Raw genomic sequence first — 20617 nt, 5'->3', positions numbered from 1 at the left:
TCCCAAACCTTATTGTCTTGCATGAATTTATACTCTTCCCTCATTGCTTCAATCAATTTTTCTGAATTAGGATACTGTATGGCTTGACGGACGGTGATTGGATCATCTTCCATCACACCATTGTTAGGATCTTCATTTTCTTGGAGAAATACAACATAATCATCTGAAATGGCACTTCTCCTTTCTCTCATGGATCTCCGCAAAGGTGCTGGCTCATGAAGCATAGGTTGTTGAGGATCTTGAGTTTGTTCTTCATGAAAAACCAAATCATCTTGAGTATGAGGTCCATCAGCAATGTTTTGTGGAGGTTCCGAACTTACTTCATTAAAAGTAATTGTTTGAATCGGTTCTGGAATTATTACCGATTCTTTATCCAAAACAAATTTCCTAATCTGATTCTTCTCCCCAAACTCAATATCCTCAAAGAATGTAGCAGTCTCTGTCTCAAAAATTGTCTTTAACATGGGATCATAAAATTTATATCCCCTAAATCTCTCAGAATAACCAATAAAGTAACTACTTACTGTTCGGGAGTCCAATTTCTTTTCATTTGGCTTATAAGGTCTTGCCTCAGCTGGACAACCCCACACATGGAAATGCTTTAGACTAGGCTTTCGTCCAATCCAAAGCTCATAAGGTGTTTTAGTAGCTGCTTTAGTTGGTACTCTGTTTAGAATATAAGCTGCCGTCTTTAGTGCCTCTCCCTAGAGTGACTCTGGTAAGGTGGAATGACAAATCATACTCCTTACCATATCCTTAAGAGTCCGGTTTCGTCTCTCAGCTACACCATTCATACTGGGTGATCCTGGCATGGTGTACTGTGGGACAATTCCACACTCCTCTAGGTACCTGGCAAAAGGTCCTAGACGCTGTTCACCTGATCCATCATATCTGCCATAGTACTCACCACCACGATCAGATCTAACAGACTTAATTCTTTTGTTGAGTTGATTTTCAACTTCAACTTTAAAAGATTTGAACACATCCAGAGACTGTGACTTTTCATGTATAAGAAATAAGTATGCATATCTTGAGTAATCTTCTATGAATGATATAAAGTATTGTTGACCATTCCAAGAAGGTGTAGGAAATGACCCACAAATATCCGTATGAATCAACTCTAAGACGTCTGAAGCTCTATATGCACCTAATCTCTTCGCTTTGGTCTGTTTGCCCTTAAAGCATTCAACACAAACATCAAAGTTTGTGAAGTCAATGGACTCTAAGATTCCATTGGACACAAGTCGTTCAACTCTATTTTTAGAGATGTGACCTAAGTGTTTGTGCCATAATGCTCCTGATTGAGTATTGTCAATTTTACGTTTAGTACCATGAGATTCCGTATTGAGGGTTTCATTATAGGTGATCACAGTATCAAGCAAATATAGATTATCATAAGCCAAAAGTGAACCAGTTCCAACAATATTTGAATTAAAAGACAAACTAAATTCATTGTTTCCAAATGAACAAGAATAACCGGATTTGTCCAAATAAGAAACTGAAATTAAATTTTGTCTAAATGACGGCACAACAAAAGTGTCTTTCAAATCCAAATAAAAACCAATACATAATAATAATCTAAAATGTCCAATAGCCTCCACCTCCACCGATTTGCCATCTCCAACATATATCCATCTTTCATAATCAATTGGCTTCCGGTAGTTTAGGGAACCTTTCATAGAAACACTGATGTTAGTAGTTGCACCTGAGTCTAACCACCAAGTGTTACTAGGTACTGACACTAAATTGACCTCAGAACAGACCAAAGTAAGAAACATACATTTCTTTGCACGCTAAGCATGATATTTGGCACATTTCTTCTTTATGTGTCCAGTCTTATTGCAAAAGAAACATTTGCTTTCCTGATATTGTTTCTTTTGTTCTGGACCCTTAGCAGCTTCCTTCTTGGGATCCTCCGATCTCTTTCTTTTGCCCTTAGCCTTTGAAGTGCTTGAAAAATGAGCCTTAGCCTTTGAAGTGCTTGAAAAATGAGCACTTTCTGTCTTGTCTTGCTTTTGTCTTTCTTCTTCTTGCACACAATATGAAATGAGCTCATTAAGAGACCATTTATCCTTTTGACAGTTATAAGATACTTTAAACTGATTAAACTGTGCAGGAAGAGAAATCAACACCAAATGAATGAGTAAGTCTTCTGAGATTTCAAGCTTTAGTGCCTTGAGTTTGAAGACAATATTAGACATGCTCATAATATATTCACTGATATTTCCTTTGCCTTGATATTTCATGGAGATCAAGTTCTGAAGAAGAGTACTTACCTCCGCCTTATCGCTTTTTGCAAAGCGCTTCTCAATCTCAGCAATGAATTCTTTGGCAGTTGTAATGTCTTCAAAAACGGTGCCCCTAAACACCTCTGGGATGCCGCGCCTAATGATCATTATGCTCATGCGGTTTGAGCGATCCCCCTTCTCATGATCCCTCCTCTGTTTAGGAGTACTATCCGTCGTAGGAGTAGGGGTTGCTCAGTCCTTAATGCAAGATCTAGATCCATGCAGCCAAGAATAATTTCAATATTCTCCTTCCAGTCCTTAAAATTTGTTCCATTGAGGATCGTAACAGAATTCACATTGGCAGATACAGAAGCAACTGAAGCGATATATAAAACAAGAAGAATAACTTATTATGCTCACATAATAAAATAAATCATTATAAAAAAAATTCAAATAATGGTTTAACCCATCCCAAAACACCCAATGCACCATTAATATCAAGTCTTTGGACAGTAATGTCAACTGCTAGAGGTATCTGGTTGTAATGATCAAACATTGATAATAAAGCACGTCCAACAACAAACCAATCTTTGGATTAATTTATCATCGACAAAGCAAATCCTTATAATTATCACACGTTTATCATCACATGTGTGTATGCAATTCGGCCAAATATTAATCTTCTTTTGGGCCGATCAATACTCGCATAAACGTAAATAAACACCAACATTTAACATTTTTCACGAACTATTTGCTCAAGAGAGGTCAATTTGGTGACTTCTTGATTCTATTAACTCATTTAAAATGTTAAATAAAACCAAAATTTGATTATTTATTTATTCCAAAATCAAATATATTTATTTTATATATTAAACAACCAAAAAAAATATATAAAATGAATAAAATTATTTATATTACAAAAATATAAATCCTTATGTATTTGAACCCAAAATAAAATTCAAAATTAATTTAATTAATTCAATTAGGTTTTTTTTTTTTTTATTATTATTATTATTATTATTATTATACTATCTCCTTCACCTCACACGAATAGAATCAGAAGAGAAACTCTAACCCTAGCCACCACAAAACTGCCATCGTGAACCTGATCGGCGTCGGCCACCACTACGACGCCGGCCACCTCCGCTGCGCCCTGCGCACCTCGCAAGGAAGAAGAAGATGCCGCGAACCAGATCGTCACCACCGTGACTGCAGATGCGGCGGAATAGGAAACAAAAACGCGAAACCCTCGCGACGCGAAACTGGCTTGATGCGAAACCACCATCGCAGGCCATCATCGGTGCCGCTGTTGCAGCCGGAGACGAAGCCATCGCCATTGATGCTGCCGTCGCGAGTCCAGGTCGCGCACCTGAGTCGCCGCTGACGCAACCAGATGCGACGCGATCGCCATCGCGCCTCCGACAACCACAACGAGCCACTGCGTGCCTCGCGCCTCTCGCCGGTCTGAACCACAAACTCAGCGGCGAAGATCTCACGGCAGAGAAACGCGAGAGAGGGAGAAGGTAACGCTGAATTAGGGTTTTAAGAAACTTTAGGATTATCAATTTGGGGTTTTTATCCCAAAATCAAAAATTGGGATTAAGGATTTCGTATTAGGAATTTAGGATTCTGAATTAAAATTAATTAAACTACTGAAAGACAAGCATGAATCAAATTTGGGTGGCTCTGATATCACATGTAAGCATAAACGTAAAATATGATCATATTATTGATTCTAACAATCAATCATAAACAATAAATAATATCCCATACTGATAATCATATGATCATATTATTGATTCTAACAATCAATCATAAACAATAAATAATATCCCATACTGATAATCATGTTGTAAATGTAAACGGAAACGTACCTGAATTGGCCATAACGATAATATTAGAGAACACTAATGATACAGTGATCTTCCTTTAGAGTACTTTTATTTCCCTTTGGTTCTCTCTCTTGATAGGGAGAAAAAGGATCAGAAAGAGTACGTTATGACTTTGTGTGCTCTCAGAAGGGGACAACGACCATTTATAAACTGAATTACTAAGTTTTAGTATTTCTAATTTGACTCCTCATCAAATTAGAAATTACTAAATGGTTTCTACACAATATTTGTTTTCATGACATATGCCTTTAATCAAATCTTTAATTTAGTCAGATCACTTTATTATTTGGCTTTATAAATAATGGTCCTAATACATTTAATTATATATCATATATATATGCATGACCCAAAATTACTAACAATATACTGACTCGTCTTAACTTCTTTTATCCATCGCATTAACTAGTTAGACAAAGTCAAGAGGATGAAGTGTCATCTTATTTCCGAATTTGGATTCTCTGCTGAATTTTTTTGTATTATTCTTCTATTATGTTTCTATAATACACTGATTACTACTAATTCTGACGTTTTAAAATATATTGAAAAGATATTTAAAATACCAATGCAGTATATTTTGTAATGCTCAGTAAAGAACAACACTCAAAGAATCAGTAAAGAATCTAGACTCCTTATTTTCCTAAATTAATAGTTTTACCATATAAACTCCAATTCATTATACATACTAAAGAGATGGCAAGTGAGAAAATGAGATGGAAAGTGAGAAAATTAAAAAAAAAAAAGAGAAAATGAAATCGTCTAGTTTTAATGAAAATAGTGAAAAAATAAAATCAATATAATTTTATTAGTTTTAATAGTTTCTTTTTGTAAATATTATTTAATATTTTCAATATTATTTTTAATTATTTATCATTATTATTATTATAATAGATAAGAAAAAAAACACCCACTGTCAATTATGAGTGCCTAAAATATGCATTTGTATCTTATATTACAAACAAACTACCACCATCCACTCGAATAATCTCTTCTTTTTCCTCGATCTTCTTCCACAACAATCACATGAATGTAAACAAAGTGTAAAGAAGAATGAGAAAAGATATTTTTCATAACTATTACCATTTGACAATTCATATTTTATTAAGAACGGATCTATAAATAAAAAATAATAATTTTATAATTATACTATCTATAAAGTCAATCAAATAAGTCACTCTAATTTTTTTTTTTTTAAGAAATGCCAAAATAACAATACAGTTATTAGACCAGACTATGATGAACCCATGACCTCTTCACATGCTTAACCCTATGCATGTCCAAACAAGTTGAATGAGCTATGCTATCCCCACACAAAAGCCACCTATTTCACCTCATTTTATTTCTTATCATTTTTCTCAAAAATATATATTACCATATATATATATATATATATATATATATATATATAAATCATATTTTTGTTATCTTAGGGCTGCATTCTCCATACACAATGCAAACACAATATAATAGCATGTTTGTAACAAATAATTTAATTTAAATCAATGTCAATATTCATATCTATTTTTCGTTTATAAGTAAATTTGTATTTGATATTATGCTGGATCCTCCATATATTCAACCCTTCAACTTTTAGATTATGAAAATGAGAAGTTCATTAGCTTAACCATGACTTTGCTCCAAAAGTTCATTTTCCTATTAAGAACGATTTATTCTTTTTCACCCTAAGTCAATTTCACACTTCCACAGTTTTCAAGACTCATTTTCAGGTGAAAATAATATTTGTAGTGTCTAAAGTAAAAATATAATAGACATGTCAAAAATAATAAATAATGCTTATCCACTATTCGATTCGCAACAAAAAAATTCACCATTTATATATTTTGTTATCCATTGAATATTTGTTTAAAAAATAATCAAAGGTTTTTTAAAACCTGTTATACATGTAGATACTTGTGAATATTTAAAAAAAATATTTATAAATTTAAAAAATAAAATTTAAATGAATTTACAAAACAATATATAAAATAAAATATAAATTAAACAAAATATAAGATACATTTTAATTTTAATTAAATTTAACCTAATAAAATATAAATTAAATTTTTAATTAAATTTAACTTAATAGAAATTAAATTTTAATTTTAATTTTTTGCAGGTGACGAGTACTTGTGTGTATGATTAGTATGATACCACACCCGACTCGTTTATAAATGGGTATTAGAATAATCACTACTTGCAAGTATTTATAATTCGCGAGTACCAACTATCTGTCGTAGATTTTATTCGTGAATACCCACAAACACGAGTATTTTTGTCATCCTAATCAAAAGACCTAGAATAGAGATATGGTGGAGATCTCATGTTAAATTATTAATATTAATTAATATATTATACCTTTTAAATTAAATTAATTTTAATTTTATTCCCTAAATAAATTCATTGTTTATTGAAAAATTAAATATTCATTTAGGACCAAAGATAAAGTCTATAGGTTTGGATATGAGTCAAGTGAAGCAATTGGAAGACAATCCTACATTTTCATTTGTGCAGTTCATAGGTCATGAGGGAGGAGATTAAACCATTAAAAAACAAGTTGTTGGCAGTTGAATTGAAACTCAAAGGAATTATCTTTGTGATAAAATGTTCAATTACGAGAGAAATTAAAAATAAAATAAAAAAATATTACATACTCTAAGGGTTAGGAAAATCATGATCGAGCTAGTTGACCAAAAGCTATGTAACTTATGAGTAGTTTATAGAAATGGAATGACCTTACTATTTTATGTTTTATTAAATTAATTGAGTATGCCCTAATCTTTTAATCCCCATTTTTTTATGCTTCCTTAGTCACGTTTGGAGTAGTGGAGCAAGTAAAGTAATATTAGCATGCACAAAAAAGTGTCCCCATTTTTTGTATGCTTCCTCACTGCCCAGGGTTTATCGCCGACATCCTGCTCAGGGTTCTAAGCTCAACTTGTCAACTAAACATGAGGGTTGCACTCGTTGTGGGACTTAACCCAACACCTTAGACACGAGTTGACGACAACCATACACCACCTGTGGCCACGTTCCCGGATGCACCTCTCTCTTTCAAGAGGATTTGCGGCATGTCAAGCCCTGACAAGGTGAAAGGATTCTTTTACTTATGCAATAAAAAAATTGTCAATTTCATTTGTTACAATACAAAAAAAATTATTTAGTGGACTTTTTTTTTTCAATTTGCTAGGGTTTTTACCCTCCGCAAATTCATTTGTGGGGGTTTTTTAAACCTCTACAGCTAAAATGGCCAAAAACTATTTGCGAAGGTTTTGGGAAACTTCTAGTATCCGAATTATATTGTGGAGGTTGTTTTGTGGAGAGTTTTAACCTTTTCTATTTGTGACTATTATTTTGTGGAGGTTTGAAACATACTTTATTTGTAATTACCCACCTACATTTAGGGCATGTTCGCTTCGAGGAATCCTTTCAATGCACTAAATTGTGACGACGGATTATTAAAAATATTTGTGTTCGTATTGAAAGATTAACGCGGATGGAATTGCGAGATAAGGTAAAATATTCATTCCTCCACTGCAAGGAAGATTTAAGAGCATCAATGAAAATTTTACCCGTATACCCTCATTATATTCAAAGCCAACAGTATACTTCTTACCCATATATATATATATATATATATATATATATATATATATATAATATTGATATATTAAATAATATATAATAATTAATAGTAATAATATTAATAATAATTTTAAGTGATAGTAATAATTAAAAAATAATAATAATAATTTAATATAATTTATTTTTATTAAAATTTATTAAATAATAGTTTTTAAAATATAATATTTTTAATTAATTTAAGAATTATTTTATATAATTTTATTATAGAGGATATTTTAGTAACTTTCAAATTTTATTTATTATAATTTTTTATTTAATCTATCACATCATTCAAATCATTCACTAACTTTCACAAAATTCATCTCTAAATCCACTCACTTTACCTTCTAAATCGTCTCAAAAAAACAAACATATTCATCCACTCAAATCTATACAAATCAATCCTCACATTCTCCCCCAAATTCATCTTCTAAAGTGAACAGAGTCTTGTAGTTTATTAATTTAATGAATTTATTTTTATAATAAAAATTAATAAATATATAAATTCAAAAAATACACAAAAATTAACCAAAATAATTTTATTGATGATTTGATAAAGTATTGACAATTACAATGTAAATATAAAAAAAGAAAATACATCATGTTAAAAAAAAAATACATAATGTTATATTTGAATGGCCTCTAATCCTTTAGCTTTAGCATGTCGTGGCTCAAAGACAATATTTATCCTAAGCTCTACTAATTCATAGGATTCTTCAAGATTTTTTTATAGGAAAACGATTGTTTGACAAAGTAAATGTTACAAAGTATTTGACAAACTGACGTGGCATATAATAAATGATTTTTTTGAGTTAAAAAATATGAAACTGCACGTGTGAGAGAGAAAATGAAGAAAAGGGACGTGGTTCAAAAAATGGGATTGTCTCTCATAGAACTGCTCCCGCGCTGGAGTTCATTTTTGGCCCGCTCTTAAAGCTTTTCTTCTCCACGGTGAGAGAACCATTGTTCTGCAAATTTCCATTGATTACAATTTCCGCTACATTTTCCCAAACCCATTATAGTTGCACATTGAATCCCACCTACAAGAAAGCAGTTTGTCCCGACGGTGGTAGACGAAATCACAGTGGAGCGGAACGTTCCCGACGGTGGTTGACGGAAAGCATTGAAGTTGCAGGTTAGGATTTTCGATTATAAATCAATTTGGGGTTTAGGGTTTTGATTGGAATCATGGCTTCTTGGAGTCGAATGTATTTTTGGGGTTTAGGGTTTTCACCGGAAACTGACGTGCTCCTTGTGATATCTGTGACAGCTTCGTGCCATTGCCGGAGGTGAGACAAATATTGAAGTGTGGTGTTTACGGAGCTCACTTATTTGCAGGTTAGTTTTCCATGGCTAACTTTTCCATTCATTACGTAATGGGTCGTCGTGTTCTTTTATAAAAATCTATAAATATTGAAAAATATTTTTATGTATCTCACAAAATAACACCACCCTTTTCACTTGTAAAGTTAGATAATTAATAATCTTGAGATACTTTCATCATCCTCTGTTGTACTCAATTTGGATTACTTTTGAACTAAGTATGCATATGGTTTACAATTTGAGAAATTAATTTAAAGTAACTTCGTTATACAATTGATATTAGTCAAAAGTGTGTGTGGTAGTCGATAGTTTTAGCTTTTAAAAGTGTTGTATTCAAGGTATTGTTGTATTCAAGGATGCAAAGTCAGCTTTGTACTCTTTTTCGGCTTTTTGTCGTAAGGCATTGTCGTATTGCACGACAAATTGTTCAAGTGTGGTACTTGAATTAATGAAGCCATCAAAAAATGCATTCATCCCCTCACTTTGTTGTGTTGAGGACATTCCAGCCCAAAATTCATTCTTCAAGTAACATGGTACCCATCTTTATCTCTCTTCGAACAACGAGGATAACCAATCATTTTTTTCTAATGCATGTGTGTTGATAAATTCAGCCCACCCAGACTCAAATGCTTCAGCATCAATGGAGTTGTACACCAACTGCTTAAATGCTTCTTTTATGGCATTGTAGTTACCATACCCAATCAACTTCTCTAGTATTTTTTTCATGATGTGCCAAAGGCACCATCAATGTCGAGTACTTGGAAACACACATTGTACTGCATTTTGCATTGCCTTACATTGGTCAGTAACTATACCATTTGGTGCCTTATTTGACATGCACTTCAGCCACACATTAAAGAGCCAAATAAAATTACTTGTGTCTTCCTTAGACAGTAATCCACATCCTAATAAAATTGATTGACCGTGGTGGTTAATCCCCACAAACGGTGCAAAGGGCATGTCATATTTGTTTGTTAGGTAAGTTGTATCAAAGGACACAACGTCTCCGAAATCATGACATGCAGATCGACTCCTTGCATCTGCCCAAAAAATGTTACGGATACGATCTTCGGAGTCCAAGTCAATCTCATAAAAGAAATTACTGTTTAGTTCTCTCATGCGGGAAAAGTGATTTAGCAATGCTTGGCCGTCCCCATTTTTTCCAAGAGCACGCCGCTTGACCCCTAAGTAGTTTCTAACGTCACGCTCAACAAACTCCAGGTTCTCATAACCGCCTGCATAAAAAACCAACGATCGAAAACTCTTGTTGATGCGCACTCCCGCCTCGTCATTTATGTCAAAGGTTCTCTTTGCATGCATACTGATGATTCTATTACCTCTAATTAGCCTTGACTTTCCTGGGCTAATATCGTGACTGTGTTCGTCCACCAAAGTTTTAATGCACCATTTTCCTTCTCTTTTAAATGCAGTCATTTGAGCAGGACAATTCTTCCTTTGGGTACGTAGTGTCTTCTTTTCTGGAGGGATTGCGGACACATATTTTCCTTCCCGCGAGCACACTAACTTCAAATACGAAATGTTCCCATCCAGATCCTTTTGTGAAGTTCTTATCCTCACTTCAAAACCTTTTCGAATAGCATAGTTCTTGTAAATTTTTTTTACCTCGTCCTCTGTTTCGAACCACATCCTAACAGTGGGGTGCCTATGTTGGTCTAAGTCACCACCTTTGTTATTACAGCTATTGGGTACCAACGTCGCAGTGGTTGCTTGACTTTGGTCGTCCCCGTACAAGGAAATGTCATTTAGTCCTAATGTATGGGTGGCTTCCACATTTTCCATGGTCATACTTGTTGAAGATGTCATTGCTCACACATAAATTTCTTGTGCATTAAAAATTAATGAAAAATAAAATAAAAATCAGCTTGTTACTAGACATTTATTGGTACCACAAGCATGTACGCCAATACCCACACATTAAAAACTAGAAGAACCATATCTTTATGGGTGTCTTTATGAATCAACTTTAAATCTTTCGCAAAACTCTATGCTTGTTGAACTATAGATTAAAGATTATCTTTTTAGCTATTTTCTGCAACTATTTTAGATGGAGTGCATTATATTAAATGCTTCATTTAATATAGCAATGAATGATGTACTTACCTTGTCTATGAAGCACTTCCGAGGTTGAAGAAAGTTGGGTGAGATAATGAATGAGGTAAGCGCGAACTCACTGTTGCATAATAACTGGGAGATGAAATGTTATGTTGGTTGCATCTGTGCGCATTGAATGATCCAATGAAGCACCATAGAGGTTGAAGAAAGTTGGGTGAGTTAAGGAAGAAAGGTGGCGCGAACTCACTGTTCCATAATAAATGGGAGATGAATTGCTATGTTGGTTGCATCCGTTCGCATTCAATGACCCAACTGGTGGATGGGACATGAATAGTTATTACAATACAACAGTACGTTTCGGTCATATGAAAGCGTGATGAGGAAGTAAGTATTAGGGCAAATTGGGAATTTTGTCCATAGTCAATTAAAGTGATTTAAATAGAGTTCCCCTTCATCAAATTTTAAAGTGCAGATAAGTATATGACTTGAGTCGAGTATCCTTTCACCATCAAATTTTCTTTTCACCAATCTATATTATTAAAAAATAATTACAACTAATTTTGTGTAACCAAAATATGGGAAGCACATGAAGTTCAAAAATAATTTGGTTTGACTAAGGTTGCAACTTTAAATGGCAATGACTAACTACCTATATGGCGAACACTTTAAAGATTTTTGCACAACAAGTTTTCACGGACATGTGGCAACTTCATTTGCATTTTCTTTTCACTAAAGTTTTTTATTAAAAAAACAGTACAACTTTTTTTGTGTAACCAACATATGGGAAACACATAAAGTTCAAAAATAATTTACGAAGACTAAGGCTGCAACTTTAAATGGCAATGACAAAGTACTTAAATGGCAAACACTGTAAAGGGTTTTGCACAAATTGTCCTCAGACAGGTGCCCATTTGAATTGGAACAAAATTTAATCAGGGATACATGTCTAACTTTCTTATCCAAATATTAGTGCATCATTTATATGCCTGGGTATGTCCTTTAAACATTTTGGAAAAAAAAAATTCAAATTTTAGTTGGAGATTACAGTGGACATTGACAACTTAAATGGCAAATGAAGTTATTGTTTTTAGACCAATACATATGTACATATTTGTGACACATCAAACCTCATAAATGACACTAATTTGGTCAACACAAAGTATCTATCTTATACATAGTAAGTACTTGAACATAATATTGTAGCAAAAGCTCTAACTGATGTCCCATAACAAGGTCTTGCAATGTCATAATAACATAAATACATCAACTATTTTGTCCACAAATTTGAAAAAAACAAGTACACACATCTATTTACGAAACTTTCGTCTCTGATATGTGGCAAATGGAGTTCGAATTCTTGCACTCTTCAAACGTAATCGTGGTTGATGCTTCATTCGATCATACATATTGTTTTCTTCACATTCATTTGTGTCTTCATTATCAAACTTTGCTGCTTTTTGAACTTTCTCATCATGGTCCATATCTTTACCAAAAACGGGATAACTGTGTTGACCACTGCAACAACCGTTGACATCCGCAACACCATCGCCAATTATGTCATCAAAATACTCATGACTTTGATGGGAACGCCCTTCAGATCCCTCATTAAATTCACTTGTCCTATCAGCAATATGCCTTTTCAATTCCTTCAATTGAGCTTCTAATTCATCAATGAGCTGTTCTTGTTGATCTACCGCAAGTTCTAACCCAGCGTTGTTTGTCACGTATGCCTTCTCAGCAAAACCATGACCAAAGGCTTCAAAAGCTTCTCTAACAATTACATAACCAAACTCTTCTGGTGAGGCAACTACATCAAAAACAACCTGCATACCATTCCAAAATCAAACCAAAAATCAGTGCATGTAATAAATAAACCATGTAATAATTACAAAAACAAAAATAACTGAATTGAAAATTACCAAATTCTTATTGAAACTTCGACTGATGACAAAATCGCCCACTTTCACATTCATCCAATGCAAAAGACGTGGGAATTTGGTTGACAAACATCGACCCTTTGGGGACCACATAAGCAGATGGTCATAAGCCCATAACTACAAAACATATGAATGAAGAAGATTTGTCGATCAACAACAAATATTACAACATCATTCAAATAAAGTAAATACTAAATCAAAAATTCATACCTGTAGCAAATATACACATCCATCTACATGGAAATGTCTTTTAGTTCCACCACTCTTAAACAAGAAAGAAGCACGACATATGCTCCCAACCAAGTATTCATACACAACAACACCCCAATTCAAATTTCCAAGACCTTCAATATCATCTACCAGCTTAAACAGAATTGGGAAAACCCTACCAATACGATTTGGCAACAAAAATTCACAAATACCCAACAATATATAAACTCTAAAAAAGTCAAGTACAAAAATTTCTTTCCTATTTCGCATTAGGAAGTCATACAACGTGCTTAAGTCGACGTTCTTACTTTGAAACATTTTCCTACAATTACTCTTCACTTCGATTTCGTTTAAATTGAATTTTGGACCAACCACCCTAAGACCAAGACCTACACAAACATCCAATAAAGAAAATCGAACTGATTGGGATCTAATTTGAAAACATACACTCTTTTCATCCCATCTAGAACATAATTTACTAAGAAGGTTTCTAGACAATTTCGTAGGCTCCTTCAACATTGTTAACCATCTGAAACATGTCCCTTCAATAAATAATTTTTGCTCTGCTGTTAACTGGTTGTTAATAGATGCAAGATATTTTGTTTCACAAGAATGCCTCAAATGTATCTACAAAGAAAATTAAACAGCTACACTAATGGGACTTATTAAAATGTCAAATACAAATCAAATGTATGGTAACACTATTCATACCTTATTTTCAATGGAGTCATTACCTTGTTGCATATCCATACTTAGTAGAGTTATCAACAAACACTCACCAACGCCCTAAAACCTAAAAATGACCACATAAAAAACCAATCATAAAAACCAAAAAAGCTCATCACCAAAACGGATAAAACACACAACACCACATGATCAAATAAAGTAATCAAACTAATAAAATAAGGAACAAAGTATTAAACAACAAACTGTAACTGTTTATGTGGCAAACACAGTGCAACTTTTAGAATTCAAATAATATAAAAAATACGAAACATTTTAACCAAATTATTAGCACAATAGAATGTGCTTGGAAATAGAGTTCGAATCTAAATTCTTAAATGGTGTTAACTAGGTTCATGTTATTCACCATTGACACTAGTACCGAAGTGATACAAAATGTGCAAGGGGAGTTTTCAAAAGTTCCAATATTCTTACAGAATCATAACTACAGAATTTAATCTCATTTTTTGTCATAAAACATATGTAGCATATATGATTCGGGTAAAACTTTGATTCATAGGTTCATTCAACAAAATAATATGAAATCAATTACTAACATACAAATTAACATGAGTTCAGAATAAAAAGAAACAACGTTACAATGTAAACATATAATAACAACTGTAACAAAATCAAAATGAAAAGATGAAGAATATGACAAATGGAGAATACATCACTTAAATATGAACCAAAGTATTAAACACCAAACTGTAACTGTTTATGTGGCAAATGCATTGCAACATTTAGTATGCAAATAATATAAAGCTTTCAACTAATAGAATTCATTCAACGAGTGTGTAAGACTAAGCCATCCAATCATACTTTCATCAAACACCACAACACAACAAACCATTTCAAATCAAATAAGGGATTCACAAAGAACAAAACTCAAACTAAAGGAGGCTAGTTTCAAATGACACTCACAAAAGCAAAATTGAAATAACCTACAAATAAGTGAGCTCCGTAAACACCACACTTCAATATTCGTCTCACCTCCGGCAATGGCATGAAGCTGTCACAGATATCACAAGGAGCACGTCAGTTTTCGGTGAAAACCCTAAACCCCAAAAATACATTCGACTCCAAGAAGCCATGATTCCAATCAAAACCCTAAACCCCAAATTGATTTATAATCAAAAATCCTAACCTGCAACTTCAATGCTTTCCGTCAACCACCGTCGGGAACGTTCTGCTCCGCTGTGATTTCGTCTACCACCGTCCGGACGAACTGCTTTCTTGTAGGTGGGATTCGATGTGCAACGATAATGGGTTTGGGAAAATGCAGCGGAAATTGTAATCAATGGAAATTTGCAGAACAATGGTTCTCTCACCGTGGAGAAGAAAAGCTTTAAGAGCGGGCCAAAAATGAACTCCAGTGCGGGAGCAGTTCTGTGAGAGACAATCCCATTTTTTGAACCACGTCCCTTTTCTTCATTTTCTCTCTCACACATGCAGTTTCACATTTTTTAACTCCAAAAAATCATTTATTATATGCCACGTCAGTTTGTCAAATACTTTGTAATATTTACTTTGTCAAACAATCGTTTTCCTTTTTTTATAAGACTCCCAATCCCTTCATCTGATCCCGCAAGCTTCATCTGCACCATTTCAATTATAACTTCAGCACCATGTAAGCACCTTGACGAAAAAGAAAGAAGAAACATGAATAGTTTTCATAGAGTCTCTGCACCTATCCCTTTTATATTATGTTTTCCTTGTTTTCGAAAAACAGGATTGCTTATTGGGAATCTTTGGGTTTCTATTACTTTGGTAAATACCAAAACTCAATTCAATTAAGTCTGTAGTGTCTACCAATTTCACCATATCTCCATTTTTTTTAATTTGAATATGATTATAATAGAACACTTTTTTTTTTCATTTTTGTTATAAGAATTATGCGGAAACTTTTGAATTCATTAAATACATTTTATTATATTAAATCGTCATCTCTATTTTCAAATAAAGTATTTTCAACGTTTGCACCATGAATAACGAATAGTAGTCTAGTGTCCAATACACCAACAATTCTTATCATATGAAATGAATTTAATATCCAATGATGAAATCCTTAAAAAAGAAGGATGAATCGAAATATAGTTGCTACACCAAAATTAAAAACAAATAATCAGTCAGACTGATCTAATGAATAAATAAGAAATACAGAAACAAACATAGCAATTGGACCTGAGAATGCAATTGCATTATAAGGTTGCAATTGAACAATTTTAAACTATCAAAAGAAAAGAATAATGATTTTTCAATTTTATTAAAAAAGCGGCAAAGGCAACCTTTTTTAAAAAAAAATTCCAAATAATTATTTTTCGTTCTTGAGCATGGATAGATTCTTTGATGATTTCTCTTCCAACATCTAGGTGTTGAAATAACATCTTAAAGTCAATTTTTTTTTTCAGCATTTTCAGTTTCTCCAAAATCATTATAAATAAAATATTTATCTTTATTAGTGAAAATGCTCTTGATGAAGAAGATGGACTTTCGATCTCTCCTGAGGCATGAATTAACACTTTATTCTCCTTACTTATTTTTCTTCTTATTGTTGTATATGTAAGAACATTATCAATTTTTTTTTGGATGATTTTATTATTAAAAAATATTTATTTAAAACTAGCGTAATTATGATGAAATTTTAATATATATATATATATATATATATATATATATATATATATATAATTCATCATGTATACATTATTTAAACAAATAAATTGAAAAATAAAACTGAAAAGCGTCAGTGATCAATTTAGTGGCGGAATCAATATTTTAAAACCGGTATTAAATTGGTTATTGTTTATAGTCACTCTTTTTGTTATTAATTTTAGTTACAGTTTAGTTATTAATTTTATTCACAAATTCAGTTATTGATGAGAGTCAAAAATTTACTAATTTTTTTCATCATTATTTCGATCACTAATAATATTATTCACAGATTTGGCTACTAAATCCGGTTACTATGAATTAGTAACGATTAAAATAGTACTGTATGTTGTTTAGTTACTAAATTATCTATTATTATTTTTTATTAATGACTAGTTTTAATGATTGAAGTTTTTATTATGGTTTTTCTTTTATATATGTATATATAGAAAGAAAGTGCAGTAACACATCTTTATATGGACATAGAGAGATCATGACTACCAAAACTTTTTATATTTATAATTTGATGTATGAATTTAAATATTTATTTTAAAAATTAAATATATTTTATATAATTGGTATTTTTGAAAATTTTTAAATATCTACATTTATATATATAAAAAAACATTTATTTTAGTATTTTAACTTTTAAATAATCTTTTTTAGAATTAAAATAATTATTTTATTAATATTTTAAGTTACCATTTGTTAATTTAACTATTTGTTTGTTTTTTCAATTTGATTGATTTTGTACACATAATCATAATAAATAGAAATTAATTACAGTAAAATTATAAAAATTATTTATATTTAATTTTGTAATTATAAAAATGACAATAATAATATTTTTACTTATTTATATAAAAGTTATTTTGTGTTTAGTTATTATCTTTTATTTTTATTTTCGTTCAAAAATATCAAGTTGATCTTTCCATTTTTTTTTAGTTTTAGTTTGGTCTCGATTTTTGAAAACTTGATAGAATTTGGTTTTTCTGATTTAATTTTTTGAAATAGACTAATGTTTTTCTATCAAAATTAAAATTATGAATAAGAATAGTTTTCTTTATTAACATAATTAACATAATCATAATTTCAATTTTGATAAAATTTTTTTAATTCATTTCAAAAAATTTAATAAAAAAAACAAATTGTATTAATATTATATTTATATTTGTTATCTATCGCAACATTTATTATTAAAAATGCTAATGTAACAAAACGTTCTTAAAGGTATACTCTTAATAAATATAACTAAGAAAATGTTATTAAATATATTAAATAATGTAGTAAATATATAAATAAGTGCAACTTCAACTTCACCTTTATACGTGCAACAGTTAACTTCCCAAGTTTTGGCAGCATAGAAACACTACTTGGCAGTTCAAGCAGCATTTTGCATCTATTCATTGCCAGGATTTTGAGCCCAACAAGATTCCCAAATGAAAAAGGCAAGCCATTTATGACACTACAAACCAAATTAAGGTATTTTATGTTTTCCATCTTCCCCAAGATTTCGAAACTCATGAGGCTGTGCAATTCCTAAGAGACATGTTTTGCAGTTATGAAGGTTTAGTTTCTTCAAGTCAAGTACTTTCACAACTACTTATCTTCATTTTTGTCCAAGACTTAAATTTCTGCAAAATGCTAAGATGATTAACTAATATTCAAGACCATGATCAGTGGATTCTTGAAGGTGAAGAATCCCTAAGACAAGTCCAATATCACAAGTTTTTTGACATCAAAATGATCAGTTTTTTGCTTACTTTTTCCTAGTTTCATAAGAAATTTGGCTTAGCTTTTGAAGAATAGAGTTGCTGCTTGAGAACAAATAAACTAAGGGAAGTTTCATGGAACAAACAGAAGGCATGCTAAACATTTTTTTGATCGAAAACGTTTGTCGCTGACTTTAGTTAGTTCGTGGAGTCATTAACCAAACAACCCATGTTCTGCATAGAAAGTACCTCCCAAAAGGGCAATTCAGAAAAGATTGTGTCAGATACGTAATGTACCATGTGACATGGAAAAACACGCTTTTCATTCAGCATTTTCAATCCACCATTGTTACTTCAGAAAATGGAAACAGACTTATAAATAATGTTTGATTTGCTTCTGAAAAATGATCATGGATACTTGTTTTAATCATTACATGGAATAGAAGGTAGGATCGGTAGATCGTGCACATTTTGTTTTTTTTTTCTTTTCCATTTCAAATAGAAAATCCCCTGTTATGGATACAGAAATTGTTTCCTTTCTGTGATGAAGCTATATAAAACTACGAATCAGACGTAAAAATGAATATACTGGGATGGTTGAAGAAAAAAGTTTATATGTATAATAAATAATAGGCTTACTTAAATTTCAAGTAGATGATAACTTTGAGTATCTTCAATTCTATAGTGTCGAACATGATTTGGCAGCAAGTAACCCAGTATGTTCTTGTAGTGAAAAGAGAATCCCCTGAAAGTATGATATCATTTCCATAAACAAGTTTTTTCTATACTGTTTCAAGCCATAGACTTAACTAATTTGCAAAGTCGACCAGGTTTTGAAACAATCATACTGGTTGGTGGAAGCATATAAAGCTCTTTATTTAATTCCCCGTGCAAAACACCAGGTTAAGTACATACTGGATGTACTTAAAGTTGCTGCTTTAGAACAAATTAACTAACGAAACTTTCATGGAACAAATAGAAGCCATGCTAAACATTTCTTTTTATAGAAAATTATACTATAACAACTAAAATTTTTCTTTTACAACTTAAGTTGTCATATTTTAAGTGACCTTCATTTTTCTATTTTCTCATTTCTTATATTTCAAATCCATTTAAAATATGTTAACTTAGATCGTAAGAAAAAAATTATCAAAATTTAATTGTTATAATATAATTATTCATGACAAAAGAAATTAAAACATTATACTAATTTATTTCAAAAGTTTAAAATATATATTTGCAATAAAAAAAGTCACATTTCTTAATATTATAAATTTTGTTTTATATTCACAGAATTCATGTTTTACTATTTTTCAACTCCAAATTCAAAGAGTTGGTGACTTTACTAAGTAAAAACTAACATATTAATTGTCTTAAAAATTTTATTAATGTATATATATTGCCATCAAATGAGTCTAGAAATATATATTATACTTATATTGACCAGATGATTCTAACCATAAATATTAGATGAATATAAAAAAAAAATATTGAACAAAAATAACTTATATTTAAAATATTAATTCCTTTTTTACATTATTTTTTCATTTTAAATTTTATCCTTTTATGATTTCTATTTATTTGATCATTTAATAAATTTAAATTATAAAAATATATTTTATTTTTATTTTTTTTAAATGATACTATTTAAAAAATAAAAATAAAAGTAAAATATATTTATATTGTTGATACAAATTGTTTTACACTTTCATATAAAAAATTTGTCATGTAATAATTTTATATTATAAAAAACATTGTCAACAATTCGTTTTACATTAAATTATAATATAAATATTTTTAATATTAAATATTTTTTATATTTTAAGTATATAAGACGAGTTTAACTATATACATTAAACAAGTTATTCATATATTGATTAAATGACTCTAGCAATATATATATTAGACAAATATTTTTACATACAAATTAGACGAGTCTATTAAAATATATTAAACAAGTTTGTTCATTAACTAACTAAATAAATATTCTAATACACATTAGACGAATTTGTTCATGCATTGGTTAGATGAATATAGTGAAAAACATTAAAGGGGTCTAACAATACATATCAAATGAATATTGTCTATATACTAATTAGATGAGTATAGCAAAAAATATTTGATGATGCATTTCATACATTAATTAGATAAGTCTAAGAATACACATTAGATGAGTATGTCCATATACATATCAGATGAGTCTTGCAACACACATTAGACGAGTTTATTAATACATTTATCCAAATGAG

At 31.2% G+C, this 20617-nt stretch overlaps 2 protein-coding genes across 6 annotated transcripts; both read right to left on the bottom strand.

Annotated features, from left to right (window-relative positions):
- Positions 1–1432: 1432 nt before the first annotated feature.
- Positions 1433–4252, bottom strand: LOC114169647. 5 transcript variants are annotated; one of them, XR_003600978.1, is made up of 3 exons: positions 3270–4252; positions 1781–2604; positions 1433–1672 (listed from the first exon to the last, which is right to left on the bottom strand). XR_003600978.1 is itself a non-coding variant. In XM_028054895.1 (2 exons), exon 2 carries the CDS (start codon positions 2403–2405, stop codon positions 1794–1796), a length of 612 nt encoding a protein of 203 aa, XP_027910696.1. In that variant the 5' UTR covers positions 2406–2604; positions 3270–4249; the 3' UTR covers positions 1437–1793. The 5 variants fall into 5 exon arrangements, 4 of the variants coding, with proteins under 4 accessions (XP_027910696.1, XP_027910712.1, XP_027910704.1 ...); XM_028054895.1 differs by having other exon boundaries at positions 1437–2604; positions 3270–4249; XM_028054911.1 differs by having other exon boundaries at positions 1437–2604; positions 3334–4249.
- A 4373-nt stretch (positions 4253–8625) lies between these two features.
- LOC114174566 (protein FAR1-RELATED SEQUENCE 5-like) lies at positions 8626–10861 on the bottom strand. Its single transcript, XM_028059401.1, has 2 exons — positions 9937–10861; positions 8626–8735 (listed from the first exon to the last, which is right to left on the bottom strand). Exons 1-2 carry the CDS (start codon positions 10859–10861, stop codon positions 8626–8628), a joined length of 1035 nt encoding a protein of 344 aa, XP_027915202.1.
- Between the last annotated feature and the right edge of the window lie 9756 nt (positions 10862–20617).

This window comes from Vigna unguiculata, chromosome 2, assembly GCF_004118075.2.
Source record: "Vigna unguiculata cultivar IT97K-499-35 chromosome 2, ASM411807v1, whole genome shotgun sequence".
Classification (NCBI taxonomy): Eukaryota; Viridiplantae; Streptophyta; class Magnoliopsida; order Fabales; family Fabaceae; genus Vigna; species Vigna unguiculata.
Note: the sequence above shows the minus strand (reverse complement) of the source record. Positions and strands in the feature narration are given on the sequence as shown.